General features: G+C 48.9%; 1 protein-coding gene across 1 annotated transcript; it reads left to right on the top strand.

Moving 5' to 3' along the window:
• The first annotated feature begins 1,080 nt into the window (after positions 1-1,080).
• On the top strand, positions 1,081-20,134 carry LOC138359700 (uncharacterized). The gene is made up of 4 exons (XM_069319185.1): positions 1,081-1,139; positions 10,723-12,182; positions 18,498-19,489; positions 19,805-20,134. Exons 1-4 carry the CDS (start codon positions 1,081-1,083, stop codon positions 20,132-20,134), a joined length of 2,841 nt encoding a protein of 946 aa, XP_069175286.1.
• Positions 20,135-20,383: the final 249 nt, after the last annotated feature.

Here is a 20,383-nt window from a genome sequence, read left to right as displayed (position 1 = left end):
CCTCACTCGAATCCCGCCCCAAAAAGGATTTCCTCCCCCACCGGGTTTAACAAAATGTGATTACTAAAGGTAACGACAAAGATGAGAGTAAAAAGAGGAAGGTGAAGGAATGGGAGAGTAAGACTGGGTGAACTGGGAGGCAGTAGTGTGGGTGAACTGGGAGGGAGTAGTGTGTGTGGGTGAACTGGGAGGCAGTAGTGTGTGGGTGAACTGGGAGGCAATAGTGTGTGTGGGTGAACTGGGAGGCAGTAGTGTGGGTGAATTGGGAGGCAGTAGTGTGGGTGAACTGGGAGGGAGTAGTGTGTGTGGGTGAACTGGGAGGCAGTAGTGTGTGGGTGAACTGGGAGGCAGTAGTGTGTGTGGGTGAACTGGGAGGCAGTAGTGTGTGGGTGAACTGGGAGGCAGTAGTGTGTGTGGGTGAACTGGGAGGCAGTAGTGTGTGTGGGTGAACTAGGAGGCAGTAGTGTGTGGGTGAACTGGGAGGCAGTAGTGTGTGTGGGTGAACTGGGGGCCAGTAGTGTGTGTGTGAACTGGGGGGCAGTAGTGTGTGGTTGAACTGGGAGGCAGTAGTGTGTGTGTGTGAACTGGGGGGCAGTAGTGTGTGTGGGTGAACTGGGGGGCAGTAGTGTGTGTGGGTGAACTGGGAGGCAGTAGTGTGTGGGTGAACTGGGGGCCAGTAGTGTGTGGGTGAACTGGGAGGCAGTAGTGTGTGTGGGTGAACTGGGAGGCAGTAGTGTGTGGGTGAACTGGGGGCCAGTAGTGTGTGTGGGTGAACTGGGAGGCAGTAGTGTGTGTGGGTGAACTGGGAGGCAGTAGTGTGTGGGTGAACTGGGGGCCAGTAGTGTGTGTGGGTGAACTAGGAGGCAGTAGTGTGTGGGTGAACTGGAGGCCAGTAGTGTGTGGGCTGCTCATGTAAGCTGTTACACTGGGGGTACTGTCCGTGTAAGCTGATCTGATCATCATTAGACCTGCTTTACTGATTGGGCAGATGAGTGCTTCTGAGTGCCCAATTAATATCTTCATCTCTGAATAACGATGTCTTCGGTATAAGAAGGTTATCTGAAGAAATATATATCAATAATGGCTGGAATTAAATTTAGCACCGAGGGGCAAGTTTATTGGGACGCGCCGCTCATCCTGTGAGTGGACACGCCGCCATAGTGACAGTATTGGGCAGCGTCACTCATCCTGTGAGTGGACACACCGCCATAGTGACAGTATTGGGCAGCGCCGCTCATCCTGTGAGTGGACACACCGCCATAGTGACAGTATTGGGCAGCGTCACTCATCCTGTGAGTGGACACACCGCCATAGTGACAGTATTGGGCAGCGCCGCTCATCCTGTGAGTGGACACACCGCCATAGTGACAGTATTGGGCAGTGCCGCTCATCCTGTGAGTGGACACACCGCCATAGTGACAGTATTGGGCAGCGCCGCTCATCCTGTGAGTAGACACACCGCCATAGTGACAGTATTGGGCAGCGCCGCTCATCCTGTGAGTGGACACACCGCCATAGTGACAGTATTGGGCAGCGCCACTCATCCTGTGAGTGGACACACCGCCATAGTGACAGTATTGGGCAGCGCCACTCATCCTGTGAGTGGACACACCGCCATAGTGACAGTATTGGGCAGCGCCGCTCATCCTGTGAGTAGACACACCGCCATAGTGACAGTATTGGGCAGCGCCGCTCATCCTGTGAGTGGACACACCGCCATAGTGACAGTATTGGGCAGCGCCACTCATCCTGTGAGTGGACACACCGCCATAGTGACAGTATTGGGCAGCGCCACTCATCCTGTGAGTGGACACACCGCCATAGTGACAGTATTGGGCAGCGCCACTCATCCTGTGAGTGGACACACCGCCATAGTGACAGTATTGGGCAGCGCCTCTCATCCTGTGAGTGGACACACCGCCATAGTGACAGTATTGGGCAGCGCCACTCATCCTGTGAGTGGACACACCGCCATAGTGACAGTATTGGGCAGCGCCACTCATCCTGTGAGTGGACACACCGCCATAGTGACAGTATTGGGCAGCAACACTCATCCTGTGAGTGGACACACCGCCATAGTGACAGTATTGGGCAGCGCCACTCATCCTGTGAGTGGACACACCGCCATAGTGACAGTATTGGGCAGCGCCACTCATCCTGTGAGTGGACACACCGCCATAGTGACAGTATTGGGCAGCGCCACTCATCCTGTGAGTGGACACACCGCCATAGTGACAGTATTGGGCAGCAACACTCATCCTGTGAGTGGACACACCGCCATAGTGACAGCATTGGCCAGCGCCACTCATCCTGTGAGTGGACACACCGCCATAGTGACAGCATTGGCCAGCGCCACTCATCCTGTGAGTGGACACACCGCCATAGTGACAGTATTGGGCAGCGTCACTCATCCTGTGAGTGGACACACCGCCATAGTGACAGTATTGGGCAGCGTCACTCATCCTGTGAGTGGACACACCGCCATAGTGACAGTATTGGGCAGCGTCACTCATCCTGTGAGTGGACACACCGCCATAGTGACAGTATTGGGCAGCGCCACTCATCCTGTGAGTAGACACACCGTCATAGTGACAGTATTGGGCAGCGTCACTCATCCTGTGAGTGGACACACCGCCATAGCAGCATGTACAACACTCCCCAATAGGAAGAAAACCCGCTGGGATGTTCATCATGTCACTTGAATGAACAACCCAGCGGGTTTTCTTCCTATTGGGGAGTGTTGTACATGCTGTTCTGCCATCAGCCACACCTGCACTTTCCCACACCTGTTATAATTCATGTATGCTCTAAGTTTACTCTTAGATTTCATTCACTATGACTATCTAGGACTTTAATTCCGGTCTCAAAATGGATGATGTTGAGATCTAGTTTCTTAATTTTAAAGCGGCTGATGCTGGAGCCAAAAATTATGTCGAATTTTTAGCTGAACTTGAAACTATTGAGCGAGACCAATTTGTGATTGAATTAACGCGGAAATTTGAAGAAAAATGATGTTCTGATATTCTAGAATTATATTTTTTGAAATTTTTCATTCTGACAAATCTCACTATGGCAGTATTTAACAGCAGTTGTTGTGCCATGGGAGAATTGTTTGTTCTTGGTCTCTGATTGGTGCATGGTGCTTGAATGTGAGCTCTGATTGGTGGATGGTGCCAGCCTGCATGTGAGCTCTGATTGGTGCATGGTGCCAGCCTGCATGTGAGTTCTGATTGGTGGATGGTACCATCCTGCATGTGAGTTCTGATTGGTGCATGGTGCCAGCCTGCATATGAGCTCTGATTGGTGCATGGTGCCAGCCTGCCTGTGAGCTGATTGGTGGATGGTGCCAGCCTGCATGTGAGCTCTGATTAGTACATGGTGCCAGCCTGCATGTGAGCTCTGATTGATGGATGGTGCCAGCCTGCATGTGAGCTCTGATTGGTGCATGGTACCAGCCAGCATGTGAGCTCTGATTGGTACATGGTGCCAGTCTGAATGTGAGCTCTGATTGGCAGATGCTGTTTTTCAACATATTTCTAAAGGCACAATTGTACATAATTGTACCATTGTTCACCCCAGCCAGGATTGTACCGTTTTGTATAAATTGTGATTTAAACGTCTAACTCAAAATACAATTCATTTCTCATCCCACCAGCCAACAGATCCGCTGGACTACAACGTGCTGTATAACACTGTTGTTATTGTATAAACCTGCTGTTGCTGTATAAATCAGCGGCTATTGTATCCATCAGCTGATGTTGTATTGATTAGATGGGAGAATATTCTACCAGGATATTGTAGGTGAATTTACTCATCTTGTGGAATACAAAGTTATTATTCATCATTTCCCCTCAGGAGGGGAAAATATCTTTGTTTTTCTCAATTATTATCTTATTCATTTTTTATTATTTATTGAATAATGAAATACGATAATTTTATGCCTCGTGTGGCTTGTGTGTTTAGCCAGCAGTGTTGCCATAATTTTATGTCTCAATTTTATTTTGAATGATTTCTAATATACTTTTTTTTATTTTTGGAGGAGTTAAGGAGTGTGTTGGAGTGAGAGAGAGTGTGTCCCTCACATGTATTGTCTCTGAGGCCACTCTGGTCACTCCACCGACCCCCCTGCCCTTCCCGGGGGCCAGATTCACGAAGTCGTTACGCAAGCACTTACTAACCTGTACATCTTTTCTTAATCTTTGGCGGCTTTGTTTACAATTATTAAACAATTAATGAGCTCCGAAGCACCAGGAGGCTGTTTATAACAATAACAACAGATGATTTGGGAAGTTTCCATGCTTGTAAACTGTTTAATAAATGTAACCAAAGCCGTCAAAGATTGAGGAAAGATGTACACGTTCGTAAGTGCTTGCGTAACTGCTTCGTGAATCTGGCGGAGACCAACTGTCAACATTGTTACCCTAACGCCCCCTTGACAAGGTCTTGTGCCGTCACAGCCTCGTTCCTTCGTCCCTCTCCTCTACCTGCCAATTAAGCTCCTCCAGATGGCCCTGTAATATAGTCATTATCTTGTGGTGATCCGACGGTAACTACCGAGGGATAACTACCACCTCAGAACCCTTCATTACCTCACTGACGGCCTCTTAAAATGTTCTTTTCTACATTCTCTTATAGAGCTGCTGAGGTTAAAGCTCTATAAGCTTCTCTCCTCAGCCTCTACGACCAGCTTACTCTGCTATAAGGAACAAACCCGCTGCTATTTTTGTATATTAACAGCTAATGGAACCACAGGTATCCTAATATACAGCTAATGGAACCACAGGTACCCTAATATACAGCTAATGGAACCACAGGTATCCTAATATACAGCTAATGGAACCACAGGTATCCTAATATACAGCTAATGGAACCACAGGTATCCTAATATACAGCTAATGGAACCACAGGTATCCTTATATATATATAATGGAACCACAGGTATCCTTATATATATATAATGGAACCACAGGTATCCTTATATATATAATGGAACCACAGGTATCCTTATATATATAATGGAACCACAGGTATCCTTATATATATATAATGGAACCACAGGTATCCATATGTATGATGAAACCACTGGTAAACCTGTTTTAATAAACACATTCCCCCCCCCCCCCATTTCCCGTGGAATTCACACAGAGCGCCGTTTTTGGTTGCTTTACCGTCAACCATCAGCCGTTTACGACGTCAAAACAACGATAAAGTGACCAAAAATGACGCGTAGTTGACATGCAGTGAGGCGGGGCGTCCGTCCTCTGGGCCCAGCACAGACACGATGTCATCCACAGAGGTGTAAACATATACACCTCCATAGAGCTTAGAGCTTTGGGGTGTTCTTAATAATAATTAGATGCTTAGATGCAGATTTGAGGTAGATTTTCGGAGGCCAGAATTATCGTACATATGTATATGAGAATAATACATATGTACATGACTATGATACACATGTACAAAAACTACCACCACCATCCCACCCCATCTCCCAACAACCACTACAACCTCTCTCAAGAACTACCACCACCCTATCACAACCCCTCCCCCCCCTCCCCCACCCACCCCCTCCAAAAACGGGGAATGTCCCACCTATCAATCACTCAAATCAATTTATCACGCGAAAAAAAATTGCTGTCAAATACACTATATCCCGTGTGTGTCAATTACTATATATGTTGTTACTATATATCAATTACAATTGGTACATGTTGATATGTCAAGCTGTTGTGGTTGGTAATGAGTAAGGTCCAAATACTTTTTTTTTTGGTTAATTTGATGAGTTCGTGATTGAGGTATGTGGTTTTTAGTTGTTTGCTGGATTGAGTGTGTTTGTGTGTGTGTGTGTGTGTGTGTGTGTGTGTGTGTGTGTGTGTGTGTGTGTGTGTGTGTGTGTGTGTGTGTGTGTGTGTGTGTGTGTGTGTGTGTACTCACCTAGTTGTACTCACCTAGTTGTGTTTGCGGGGGTTGAGCTCTGGCTCTTTGGACCCGCCTCTCAACCGTCAATCAACAGGTGTACAGATTCATGAGCCTATCGGGCTCTGTCATATCTACACTTGAAACTGTGTATGGAGTCAGCCTCCACCACATCACTTCCTAATGCATTCCATTTGTCAACCACTCTGACACTAAAAAAGTTCTTTCTAATATCTCTGTGGCTCATTTGGGCACTCAGTTTCCACCTGTGTCCCCTTGTGCGTGTTCCCCTTGTGTTAAATAGACTGTCTTTATCTACCCTATCAATCCCCTTCAGAATCTTGAATGTGGTGATCATGTCCCCCCTAACTCTTCTGTCTTCCAGCGAAGTGAGGTTTAATTCCCGTAGTCTCTCCTCGTAGCTCATACCTCTCAGCTCGGGTACTAGTCTGGTGGCAAACCTTTGAACCTTTTCCAGTTTAGTCTTATCCTTGACTAGATATGGACTCCATGCTGGGGCTGCATACTCCAGGATTGGCCTGACATATGTGGTATACAAATACACACACACACACACACACATGTGTGTGTGTGTGTGTGTGTGTGTGTGTGTGTGTGTGTGTGTGTGTGTGTGTGTGTGTGTGTGTGTTTGATTCAGTATACTCACCTAGCTGTGCTTGCGGGGGTTGAACTCTGGCTCTTTGGTCCCGACTCTCAACTGTCAATCAACAGGTGTACAGGTTCCTGAGCCTACTGGGCTCTATCATATCTACACTTGAAGCTTTGTATGGAGTCAGCCTCCACCACATCACTTCCTAATGCATTCCATTTGTCAACCACTCTGACACTAAAAAAGTTCTTTCTAATATCTCTGTGGCTCATTTGGGCACTCAGTTTCCACCTGTGTCCCCTTGTTCGTGTTCCTCCCGTGCTAAGGAGTTTGTCTTTGTCCACCCTGTCAATTCCTCACTCTTACAGAAATTTGTATATCACATATGTCCTGGAGTATGCGGCTCCAGCATGGAGTCCATATCTAGTCAAGCATAAGACTAAACTGGAAAAGGTTCAAAGGTTTGCCACCAGACTAGTATACGAACCGAGGGGTATAAGCTACAAGGAGTGACTACGGGAATTAAACCTCACGTCACTGGGAGACAGAAGAGTTAGAGGGGGACATGATCACCACATACAAGATTCTCAGAAGAATTGATAGGGTAGATAAACACAGACTATTTACCACAAGAGGCACACGCACTAGGGGACACATGTGGAAATTGAGTGCCCAAATGAGCCTTAGAGACGTTAGAGAGATTTTTTTCAGTGTCAAGACTAGTAGACAAATGAAATGCATTAGGCAGTGATGTGGTGGAGGCTGACTCCATACAAAGCTTCAAGTGTAGATATGATAGAGGCCAGTAGGCTCAGGAACCTGTACATTAGTTGATTGACAGTTGAGAGGCGGGACCAAAGAGCCAGAGCTCAACCCCCGCAAGCACAATTAGGTGAGTACACAGCCAACACCACCTCACACAACCATCACCAACACACACAACCATCACCTCACACAACCATCACCACCACACACAATCATCACCACCACACACAACCACCACCACCACACACAACCACCACCACCACACACAACCATCACCACCACATACAACCACCACCACCACACACAACCATCACCACCACACACAACCATCACCAACACACACAATCATCACCACCACACACAACCATCACCACCAAACACAACCATCACCACCACACACAACCACCACCACCACCACACACAACCACCACCACCAAACACACAACCATCACCACCACACACAACCACCACCACCACACACAACCACCACCACCACACACAACCACCACCACCACACACAACCATCACCACCACACACAACCACCACCACCACCACACACAACCACCACCACCAAACACACAACCATCACCACCACACACAACCATCACCACCACACACAACCATCACCACCACACACAACCACCACCACCACACACAACCACCACCACCACACACAACCATCACCACCACACACAACCACCACCACACACAACCATCACCACCACACACAACCATCACTACCACACACAACCACCACCACCACACACAACCATCACCACCACACACAACCACCACCACCACACACAACCATCACCACCACACAACCATCACCACCACACACAACCACCACCACCACCACCATCACACACAACCATCACCACCACACACAACCATCACCACCACACACAACCACCACCACACACAACCACCACCACCACACACAACCATCACCACCACACACAACCATCACCACCACACACAACCATCACCACCACACACAACCATCACCACCACACACAACCACCACCACACACAACCACCACCACCACACACAACCACCACCACCACACACACACACACAACCACCACACACAACCATCACCACCACATACAACCACCACCACCACACACAACCACCACCACCCACACACAACCACCACCACCACACACAACCACCACCACCACACACAACCACCACCACCACACACAACCATCACCACCACACACAACCATCACCACCTCACACAACCACCACCACCACACACAACCATCACCACCACACACAACCATCACCACCACACACAACCATCACCACCACACACAACCACCACACACAACCACCACCACACACACAACCACCACCACCACACACAACCACCACCACACACAACCACCACCACACACAACCACCACACACAACCATCACCACACACAACCATCACCACACACAACCATCACCACCACACACAACCATCACCACCACACACAACCATCACCACAGACAACCATCACCACACACAACCATCACACAACCATCACCACCACACACAACCATCACCACCACACACAACCATCACCACCACACACAACCATCACCACCACACACAACCATCACCACCACACACAACCATCACCACCACACACAACCATCACCACCACACACAACCACCACCACCGCACACAACAATCACAACCACACACAACCATCACCACCACACACAACCATCACAACCACACACAACCATCACCACCACACACAACAATCACAGCCACACACAACCATCACCACCACACACAACCATCACCACCACACACAACCATCACCACCACACACAACCACCACCACCACACACAACCATCACCACCACACACAACCACCACCACCACCACACACAACCATCACACAACCATCACCACCACACACAACCATCACCACCACACACAACCATCACCACCACACACAACCACCACCACCACACACAACCACCACCACCACACACAACCACCACCACCACACACAACCACCACCACCACACACAACCACCACCACCACACACAACCACCACCACCACACACAACCACCACCACCACACACAACCATCACCACCACACACAACCACCACCACCACCACACACAACCATCACACAACCATCACCACCACACACAACCATCACCACCACACACAACCATCACCACCACACACAACCATCACCACCACACACAACCACCACCACCACACACAACCATCACACAACCATCACCACCACACACAACCATCACCACCACACACAACCATCACCACCACACACAACCACCACCACCACACACAACCATCACCACCACACACAACCATCACCACCACACACAACCATCACCACCACACACAACCATCACCACACACAACCATCACCACCACCATCACCACCACACACAACCATCACCACCACACACAACCATCACAACCACACACAACCACCACACACAACCACCACCACACACAACCACCACCATCACACACAACCATCACCACCACACAACCACCACCACACACAACCACCACCATCACACACATCCATCACCACCACACAACCATCACCACACACAACCACCACCACACACAACCATCACCACACACAACCATCACCACCACCATCACCACCACACACAACCACCACACACAACCACCACACACAACCCACACCACCACACACAACCACCACACACAACCACCACACACAACCAACACCACCACACACAACCACCACACACAACCACCACACACAACCACCACCACCACACACAACCATCACCACCACACACAACCACCACCACACACAACCATCACCACACACAACCACCACACAACCATCACCACCACACACAACCATCACCACCACACACAACCACTCCACCAACCCATCCATACCTTACTAGGTAATTTAACAAGCGACAAAGTCACATCACTCTGACCTCACCGTAACTGACTAACCCAACCAACCCAACTTACCCACCCTCATTACCCGCAGAAAACGTCAATATTGCGGGGCTCTTAACACCACTAAAACACCATAATACTGACGTTGTGGCGGAGCGCGCCACAGTTACAGAACATTAAGTGAGGGGACAGGCAGGCGCCGAGGGGTCTCAAACAGCGACAGGCTCTTGTGGAAACAATATGTTACAATTTCGTCGACAAAAGATGGATATCGGGGGATAAAAAGAGAATGGGGGGGGATGCGGGGGGATGCGCCCCCATGCAGACGTGTGGGTGAGATATTGCACACGCGGCCGAGTGGTCATCATGGAACATATTGAATTGTTGCAACGGGTCCTGATGGCTGAGTGGACAGCGCTCGGTGTTCGTAGTCCTGAGGGTCCAGGTTCGATTCCCGGTTTTGGCGGATACAAATGGTAAACAAACAAATTGTCCAGTGTGTCAATTGACACACTGGACAGTACCTCCACTGACACACTGGACAGTACCTCCACTGACACACTGGACAGTACCTCCACTGACACACTGGACAATACCTCCACTGACACACTGGACAATAACACCTCTGACCCACTGGACAATAACACCTCTGACCCACTGGACAATACCTCCACTGACACACTGGACAGTACCTCCACTGACACACTGGACAATAACACCACTGACACACTGGACAATAACACCACTGACACACTGGACAATAACACCACTGACACACTGGACAATAACACCACTGACACACTGGACAGTATCTCCACTGACACATTGGACAATAACACCACTGACACACTGGACAGTACCTCCACTGACACACTGGACAATAACACCTCTGACACACTGGACAGTACCTCCATTGACACACTGGACAGTACCTCCACTGACACACTGGACAATACCTCCACTGACACACTGGACAATAACACCACTGACACACTGGACAATACCTCCACTGACACACTGGACAATAACACCTCTGACACACTGGACAATACCTCCACTGACACACTGGACAATAACACCACTGACACACTGGACAATACCTCCACTGACACACTGGACAATACCACCACTGACACACTGGACAATAACACCACTGACACACTGGACAATACCACCACTGACACACTGGACAATACCTCCATTGACACACTGGACAATACCTCCACTGACACACTGGACAATAACACCACTGACACACTGGACAATAACACCACTGACACACTGGACAATACCACCACTGACACACTGGACAATAACACCTCTGACACACTGGACAATAACACCACTGACACACTGGACAATAACACCACTAACACACTGGACAATAACACCACTGACACACTGGACAATACCTCCACTGACACACTGGACAATACCTCCACTGACACACTGGACAATACCACCACTGACACACTGGACAATACCACCACTGACACACTGGACAATACCTCCACTGACACACTGGACAATACCTCCATTGACACACTGGACAATTACACCACTGACACACTGGACAATACCTCCACTGACACACTGGACAATAACACCACTGACACACTGGACAATACCTCCATTGACACACTGGACAATACCTCCACTGACACACTGGACAATAACACCACTGACACACTGGACAGTATCTCTATTGACACACTGGACAATACCTCCACTGACACACTGGACAATAACATCATTGACTCACTGGACAATAACACCTCTGACACACTGGACAATACCTCCACTGACACACTGGACAATAACATCATTGACTCACTGGACAATAACACCACTGACACACTGGACAATACCTCCACTGACACACTGGACAATACCTCCACTGACACACTGGACAATAACACCACTGACACACTGGACAATACCTCCACTGACACACTGGGCAATACCTCCACTGACACACTGGACAATACCACCACTGACACACTGGACAATACCACCACTGACACACTGGACAATACCACCACTGACACACTGGACAATACCACCACTGACACACTGGACAATACCTCCACTGACACACTGGACAATACCACCACTGACACACTGGACAATACCACCACTGACACACTGGACAATACCACCACTGACACACTGGACAATACCACCACTGACACACTGGACAATACCACCACTGACACACTGGACAATACCTCCACTGACACACTGGACAATACCACCACTGACACACTGGACAATAACACCACTGACACACTGGACAATACCTCCACTGACACACTGGACAATACCTCCACTGACACACTGGACAATAACACCACTGACACACTGGACAATACCACCACTGACACACTGGACAATACCACCACTGACACACTGGACAATACCACCACTGACACACTGGACAATACCACCACTGACACACTGGACAATACCACCACTGACACACTGGACAATTGTTACGAACCCAAATTCATCGTCAGAGCACAGAGCAGTGACGTCAGCGCCATCTGTGAGTCTGCTCCCGAAACCCCCACAACATAGTCAACGCCATCTAGTGATGACGGGAATATACCGGCGAGAGGCGCTAAATTCCTGTCCCAGTCGGCTCGAGCGGTAGCAGGTGCTAACCTCTGGTGAGGTGGCGCTTAGACAATGAGCGCCATCTATGGAGCGAAAAGGTGGACGTTTGTGGCTAAGCCAGTAAGTGATGTTTCCTAGTGGTCCCTATGTAGTGTCCCAGTGTACTGATGTCGTGTCTGTATTCACAGAGTCAACGTAGGGCTGCTGTGATGCAAGAAGAGTCAGTCTACCCAAGGCAGCCAAGATCTCTACACCAGTCTGCTTTACAGAAGCAGTGAGCCGCCGCCGGACGAGAACTGTAGAGTGCTCAACTGTCTGCCTGTGGGGTGGCAGTGACGGGATTCGCCGTACCCGGGGCTGGCTGGTGGAAGAGACAACCGACTGTGGTGCCGAAAGAGGAGAGTAACGAGCGAGTTACACGAACCATCACCACCACCACCACACACAACCATCACAATAACACCACTGACACACTGGACAATACCTCCACTGACACACTGGACAATAACACCACTGACACACTGGACAATAACACCACTGACACACTGGACAATAACACCACTGACACACTGGACAATAACACCACTGACACACTGGACAATACCTCCACTGACACACTGGACAATACCTCCACTGACATAGTGGCCATCATATAATCAATGTTGAGAACCATAAGCTTCGGTGACATGAACCCCGACCATCAGGGAACATTGAAGTTATTGGAACCAGAGATAAGAACAACTCTTCCACTGGATGAATATGAACAAGAGTGTGATGGCCGGTTGATGAACCGGACTAGTGGCCAGAAGCCGCCGGCTTCCACCCATGGTGTCCGGATCACTAAGAATGTGTGTGTGTGTTGGTCACTCTTATATAACCGCGCTCATTCACTGGTGATGGATAGGCTCTTTGTTACTGATTCTGTTATCTGTCTGTCTCTTTGGAAACCTGTGTAAGGAATCGTTCAAGACCTTGTATACCACTTATGTCAGACCAATCTTGGAGTATGCAGCTCCAGCCTGGAGTCTATACCTACTTAAACACAAGACAAAGTTAGACGTCTGAACTGAGAGGTCTAAGCTACAAAGAAAGGATAATGGAGCGAAACCTCACGTACTCTTCAAGACAGAAGAGTACGGGGAGACATGATCACCGCCTACAGACGTCTCAGAGGAATTGACAGGTTGGACAAAGATGAACTATTCAGCACGGGTGGAACATGAACAATCTTGAGGTTATCTTGAGATGATTTCGGGGCTTTAGTGTCCCCGCGGCCCAGTCTTCGACCAGGCCTCCACCCCCAGGAAGCAGCCCGTAACAGCTGACTAACACCCAGGTACCTATTTTACTGCTAGGTAACAGGGGCATATGGTGAAAGAAACTTTGCCCATTGTTTCTCGCCGGCGTCTGGGATCGAACCCAGGACCACAGGATCACAATTCCAGTGTGCTGTCCGCTCGGCCGACCGGCTCCTCAACCAACTCAACAAGGGGACAAAGGTGGAAACTTAGTGCAAAAATGAGCGACAAAGACATTTGACACTGAACAAATTCTTTCTGAGTAGTTAACAAGTGAAATGCATTAGACCATTAGATTGATGTGGTGGAGGCTGACTCCATACACAGTTTCAACTGTAGATATGATGGAGCCCAGTAGGCTCAGGAACCTGTACACCTGTTCACTACATTGACTGACAGTTGAGAGGCGGGACCAAAGAGTCGAAGCTCAACCCCCACAAGCACAACTAGGCGAGTACAAACCTCATGCACCGGGATACAAGAGTGTATTCTCGTGTAGTTCAGACACCCGAGTCGCTCGCTGTATACGATGTGCTTTTGAATGTTGGCCTGCAAGGGTGGGAGGTTGAAGCATCTCTCATGGAAGAAGAGAGCCGGCGGCTCCGTCCCGGGGAAACACTGCATCAAATAATCTCACACAAACACGCCCAAAGAATTTTAATTAACGATGTTTCGGTCTGTGTGGGTTTACCCCCTTACCCCCCCCCCTGCTGCCTTATACTGACTCTCCCACACCTGCACCCCTCTTCCACACCTGTGGTCACCCCTCTTCCACACCTGTGGTCACCCCTCTTCCACACCTGTGGTCACCCCTCTTCCACACCTGTGGTCACCCCTCTTCCACACCTGTGGTCACCCCTCTTCCACACCTGTGGTCACCCCTCTTCCACACCTGTGGTCACCCCTCTTCCACACCTGTGGTCACCCCTCTTCCACACCTGTGGTCACCCCTCTTCCACACCTGTGGTCACCCCTCTTCCACACCTGTGGTTATCTATCCTGGATGTTCTAGAACGCCGTTATCTAACTTGGATGTTCTAGAACGCCGTTATCAATCCTGGATGTTCTAGAACGCCGTTATCAATCCTGGATGTTCTAGAACGCCGTTATCTATCCTGGATGTTCTAGAACGCCGTTATCTATCCTGGATGTTCTAGAACGCCGTTATCTATCCTGGATGTTCTAGAACGCCGTTATCTAACTTGGATGTTCTAGAACGCCGTTATCAATCCTGGATGTTCTAGAACGCCGTTATCTATCCTGGATGTTCTAGAACGCCGTTATCTATCCTGAATGTTCTAGAACGCCGTTATCAATCCTGGATGTTCTAGAACGCCGTTATCTATCCTGAATGTTCTAGAACGCCGTTATCAATCCTGGATGTTCTAGAACGCCGTTATCAATCCTGGATGTTCTAGAACGCCGTTATCAATCCTGGATGGATCTAAAGAGTTCAAAATAAAACCTTTGAATTCGACAAAAACTTCCAACAGTCACTCTCCGTTGCATTCAAACTCTCAATAAACAAATTGAAATTCGCGAGCAATTCCGCTGACGTGTGAAGACAAAACATCTTATGGGTCGCAAAGTTTGAAGAAAATTTCCTCCGGCCGACGCGGATAAATAGGTTTCTGAAGCCAGCGATGGCGTCTCTGGCAATGATCTGAGATCATCACCTGATGGTGTTGCTGGAGACGTTTTGTCTCGTTTGTCTGTGTTTGAGTGTAATTATGTCTGAGTGACTGGTTGTAGCTATAGCAGTGCCTGGTTGTAGCTATAGCAGTGCTTGGTTGTCGCTATAGCAGTGCTTGGTTGTAGCTATAGCAGTGCCTGGTTGTAGCTATAGCAGTGCCTGGTTGTAGCTATAGCAGTGGCTGGTTGTTGCTATAGCAGTGCCTGGTTGTCGCTATAGCAGTGCTTGGTTGTTGCTATAGCAGTGTCTGGTTGTTGCTATAGCCGTGCCTGGTTGTTGCTATAGCAGTGCCTGGTTGTAGCTATAGCAGTGCCTGGTTGTAGCTATAGCAGTGCCTGGTTGTAGCTATAGCAGTGCTTGGTTGTAGCTATAGCAGTGTCTGGTTGTAGCTATAGCAGTGCCTGGTTGTAGCTATAGCAGTGCCTGGCTGTTGCTATAGCAGTGCTTGGTTGTCGCTATAGCAGTGTCTGGTTGTATCTATAGCAGTGCTTGGTTGTAGCTATAGCAGTGCCTGGTTGTAACTATAGCAGTGCCTGGTTGTTGCTATAGCAGTGCCTGGTTATAGCTATAGCAGTGCCTGGTTGTAGCTATAGCAGTGCCTGGTTGTTGCTATAGCAGTGCTTGGTTGTAGCTATAGCAGTGCTTGGTTGTAGCTATAGCAGTGTCTGGTTGTATCTATAGCAGTGCTTGGTTGTAGCTATAGCAGTGCCTGGTTGTAACTATAGCAGTGCCTGGTTGTTGCTATAGCAGTGCCTGGTTATAGCTATAGCAGTGCCTGGTTGTAGCTATAGCAGTGCCTGGTTGTTGCTATAGCAGTGCCTGGTTGTTACTATAGCAGTGCTTGGTTGTTGCTATAGCAATGGCTGGTTGTTGCTATAGCAGTGGCTGGTTGTTGCTATAGCAGTGCCTGGTTGTTGCTATAGCAGTGCCTGGTTATAGCTATAGCAGTGCCTGGTTGTAGCTATAGCAGTGCCTGGTTGTTGCTATAGCAGTGCCTGGTTGTTGCTATAGCAGTGCCTGGTTGTTGCTATAGCAGTGCTTGGTTGTTGCTATAGCAGTGGCTGGTTGTTGCAATAGCAGTGCCTGGTTGTTGCTATAGCAGTGCCTGGTTGTTGCTATAGCAGTGCCTGGTTGTTGCTATAGCAGTGCCTGGTTGTTGCTATAGCAGTGCTTGGTTGTTGCTATAGCAGTGCCTGGTTGTTGCTATAGCAGTGCCTGGTTATAGCTATAGCAGTGCCTGGTTATAGCTATAGCAGTGCCTAGTTGTTGCTATAGCAGTGCCTGGTTGTTGCTATAGCAGTGCCTGGTTGTTGCTATAGCAGTGCCTGGTTGTAGCTATAGCAGTGCCTGGCTGTTGCTATAGCAGTGCCTGGTTGTTGCTATAGCAGTGCCTGGTTGTTGCTATAGCAGTGGCTGGTAGTTGCTATAGCAGTGCCTGGTTGTCGCTATAGCAGTGCTTGGTTGTTGCTATAGCAGTGCCTGGTTGTTGCTATAGCAGTGCCTGGTTGTCGCTATAGCAGTGGCTGGTTGTCGCTATAGCAGTGCTTGGTTGTTGCTATAGCAGTGTCTGGTTGTTGCTATAGCAGTGCTTGGTTGTTGCTATAGCAGTGCCTGGTTGTCGCTATAGCAGTGGCTGGTTGTCGCTATAGCAGTGCTTGGTTGTTGCTATAGCAGTGTCTGGTTGTTGCTATAGCAGTGCTTGGTTGTTGCTATAGCAGTGCTTGGTTGTTGCTATAGCAGTGGCTGGTTGTTGCTATAGCAGTGTCTGGTTGTTGCTATAGCAGTGCCTGGTTATAGCTATAGCAGTGCCTGGTTGTTGCTATAGCAGTGCCTGGTTGTTGCTATAGCAGTGCCTGGTTATAGCTATAGCAGTGCCTGGTTGTTGCTATAGCAGTGCCTGGTTATAGCTATAGCAGTGCCTGGTTGTAGCTATAGCAGTGCCTGGTTGTTGCTATAGCAGTGCCTGGTTGTTGCTATAGCAGTGGCTGGTAGTTGCTATAGCAGTGCCTGGTTGTCGCTATAGCAGTGCTTGGTTGTTGCTATAGCAGTGTCTGGTTGTTGCTATAGCAGTGCTTGGTTGTTGCTATAGCAGTGCCTGGTTGTCGCTATAGCAGTGCTTGGTTGTTGCTATAGCAGTGTCTGGTTGTTGCTATAGCAGTGCTTGGTTGTTGCTATAGCAGTGCCTGGTTGTCGCTATAGCAGTGGCTGGTTGTCGCTATAGCAGTGCTTGGTTGTTGCTATAGCAGTGTCTGGTTGTTGCTATAGCAGTGCTTGGTTGTTGCTATAGCAGTGCTTGGTTGTTGCTATAGCAGTGGCTGGTTGTTGCTATAGCAGTGTCTGGTTGTTGCTATAGCAGTGCCTGGCTGTTGCTATAGCAGTGCCTGACTGTCGCTAAAGCAGTGCCTGGCTGTCACCACAAGAGTACCTGCCTGTCACCACAGCTGTACCGCCAGGGATCGAACCCGGAACCTTAAAACTACGAATACCGAGCGCTGTCCACTCAGCCGTCAGGGCCCTAGGTGGTCAAACGTGGTAGATGTTTTCACCGGTCAAGCAAATTTATACAACATTGATACTCTGTGTTTTCACCAAGGACCTGCAGGTACAGAAACCCTGATGTGAACTATTAAATTGAAAACAGCCTCAGAGATCAGCCTTTAAACAGCCCCCAGAGATCAGCCTTTTAACAACCGTAGAGATCAGGCTTTAAACAGCCCAAGGGATCAGCCTTTTAACAAGCCCAGAGATCAGCCTTTTAACAACCCCAGAGATCAGGCTTTAAACAGCCCCAGGAATCAGGCTTTAAACAGCCCCAGAGATAAGTCTTTAAACAGCCCCAGAGATCAGTCTTTAAACAGCCCCAGAGATCAGTCTTTAAACAGCCCCAGAGATCAGCCTTTAAACAGCCCCAGAGATCAGCCTTTAAACAGCCCCAGGGATCAGGCTTTAAACAGCCTCAGAGATCAGCCTTTAAACAGCACCAGAGATCAGCCTTTTAACAACCCCAGAGATCAGTCTTTAAGCAGCCACGGAGATCAGCCTTTAAACATCCCCAGAGATCAGCCTTTAAACAGCCCCAGAGATCAGCCTTTAAACAGCCCCAGAGATCAACCTTTAAACAGCCCCAGAGATCAGTCTTTAAACATCCCCAGAGATCAGGCTTTAAACAGCACCAGGGATCAGTCTTTAAACAGTCCCAGAGAACAGCCTTTAAACAGCCCCAGAGATCAGTCTTTAAACAGCCCCAGGGATCAGCCTTTTAACAACCCCAGAGATCAGTCTTTAAACAGCCCCAGGGTTCAGCCTTTAAACAGCACCAGAGATCAGCCTTTTAACAACCCCAGAGATCAGTCTTTAAACAGCCCCAGAGATCAGCCTTTAAACAGCCCCAGAGATCAGGCATTAAACAGCACCAGAGATCAGCCTTTTAACAACCCCAGAGATCAGGCTTTAAACAGCACCAGGGATCAGTCTTTAAACAGCCCCAGAGATCAGCCTTTAAACAGCCCCAGAGATCAGCCTTTAAACAGCCCCAGAGATCAGTCTTTAAACAGCCCCAGGGTTCAGCCTTTAAACAGCACCAGAGATCAGCCTTTAAACAACCCCAGGGATCAGCCTTTAAACAGCCCCAGAGATCAGCCTTTAAACAGCCCCAGGGTTCAGCCTTTAAACAGCACCAGAGATCAGCCTTTTAACAACCCCAGAGATCAGTCTTTAAACAGCCCCAGAGATCAGCCTTTAAACAGCCCCAGAGATGAGATCAGGCTTTAAACAGCACCAGGGATCAGTCTTTAAACAGCCCCAGGGATCAGCCTTTAAACAGCCCCAGAGATCAGGCTTTAAACAGCCCCCCAGAGATCAGTCTTTAAACAGCCCCCCAGAGATCAGTCTTTAAACAGTCCCCCAGAGATCAGGCTTTAAACAGCCACAGGGATCAGGCTTTAAACAGCACCAGGGTTGTATGGTTGTAAGGAGCTGGGATATGAGGACACGGAGCTGGGATATAAGGACAAGGAGCTGGGCTATGAGGACACGGAGCTGCGATATAAGGACACGGAGCTGGGATATAAGGACAAGGAGCTGGGATATGAGGACAAGGATATGGAGAAAATAATATGGGGAAATAAGAGCGGAATGACGGAAGAGAACCCAACCCCGTGGGCCATCGGGGATCGATCTCCGACCTTGCAAGACACAACCCCCGTCATAGTACCAGTGCAAGTGGATGGACAAAACGTGGACATGTCTAAGCTGAGCAGACGAGCATGTAATGAGGGTTTTGTCCCTGATGGATTGGACTAATTTCTGGGGACGTAATTACTTCACAAACTTAACGCTGAATAGAATACTTTCATTATATGGGATTAGATGGTGAATGTATGGGAGTGATTATATTATGTGGGCCGCCATCTTGTGTCCGCTGTCACCCCTTCCTGTCTACTACCATCCCCACCCTGTATACTACCTCTCCACCCTGGCAACTACCACCCCCTGCCTGTCTACTACCGCCCCCTCCCTGTCTACTACTACCCCCTCCCTGTCTATTACCAC

The sequence above is a fragment of the Procambarus clarkii genome, chromosome 8, assembly GCF_040958095.1.
Source record: "Procambarus clarkii isolate CNS0578487 chromosome 8, FALCON_Pclarkii_2.0, whole genome shotgun sequence".
Classification (NCBI taxonomy): Eukaryota; Metazoa; Arthropoda; class Malacostraca; order Decapoda; family Cambaridae; genus Procambarus; species Procambarus clarkii.
The sequence above is the reverse complement of the archived record's forward strand: the minus strand, read 5'-3'. Positions and strand labels throughout refer to the sequence as shown.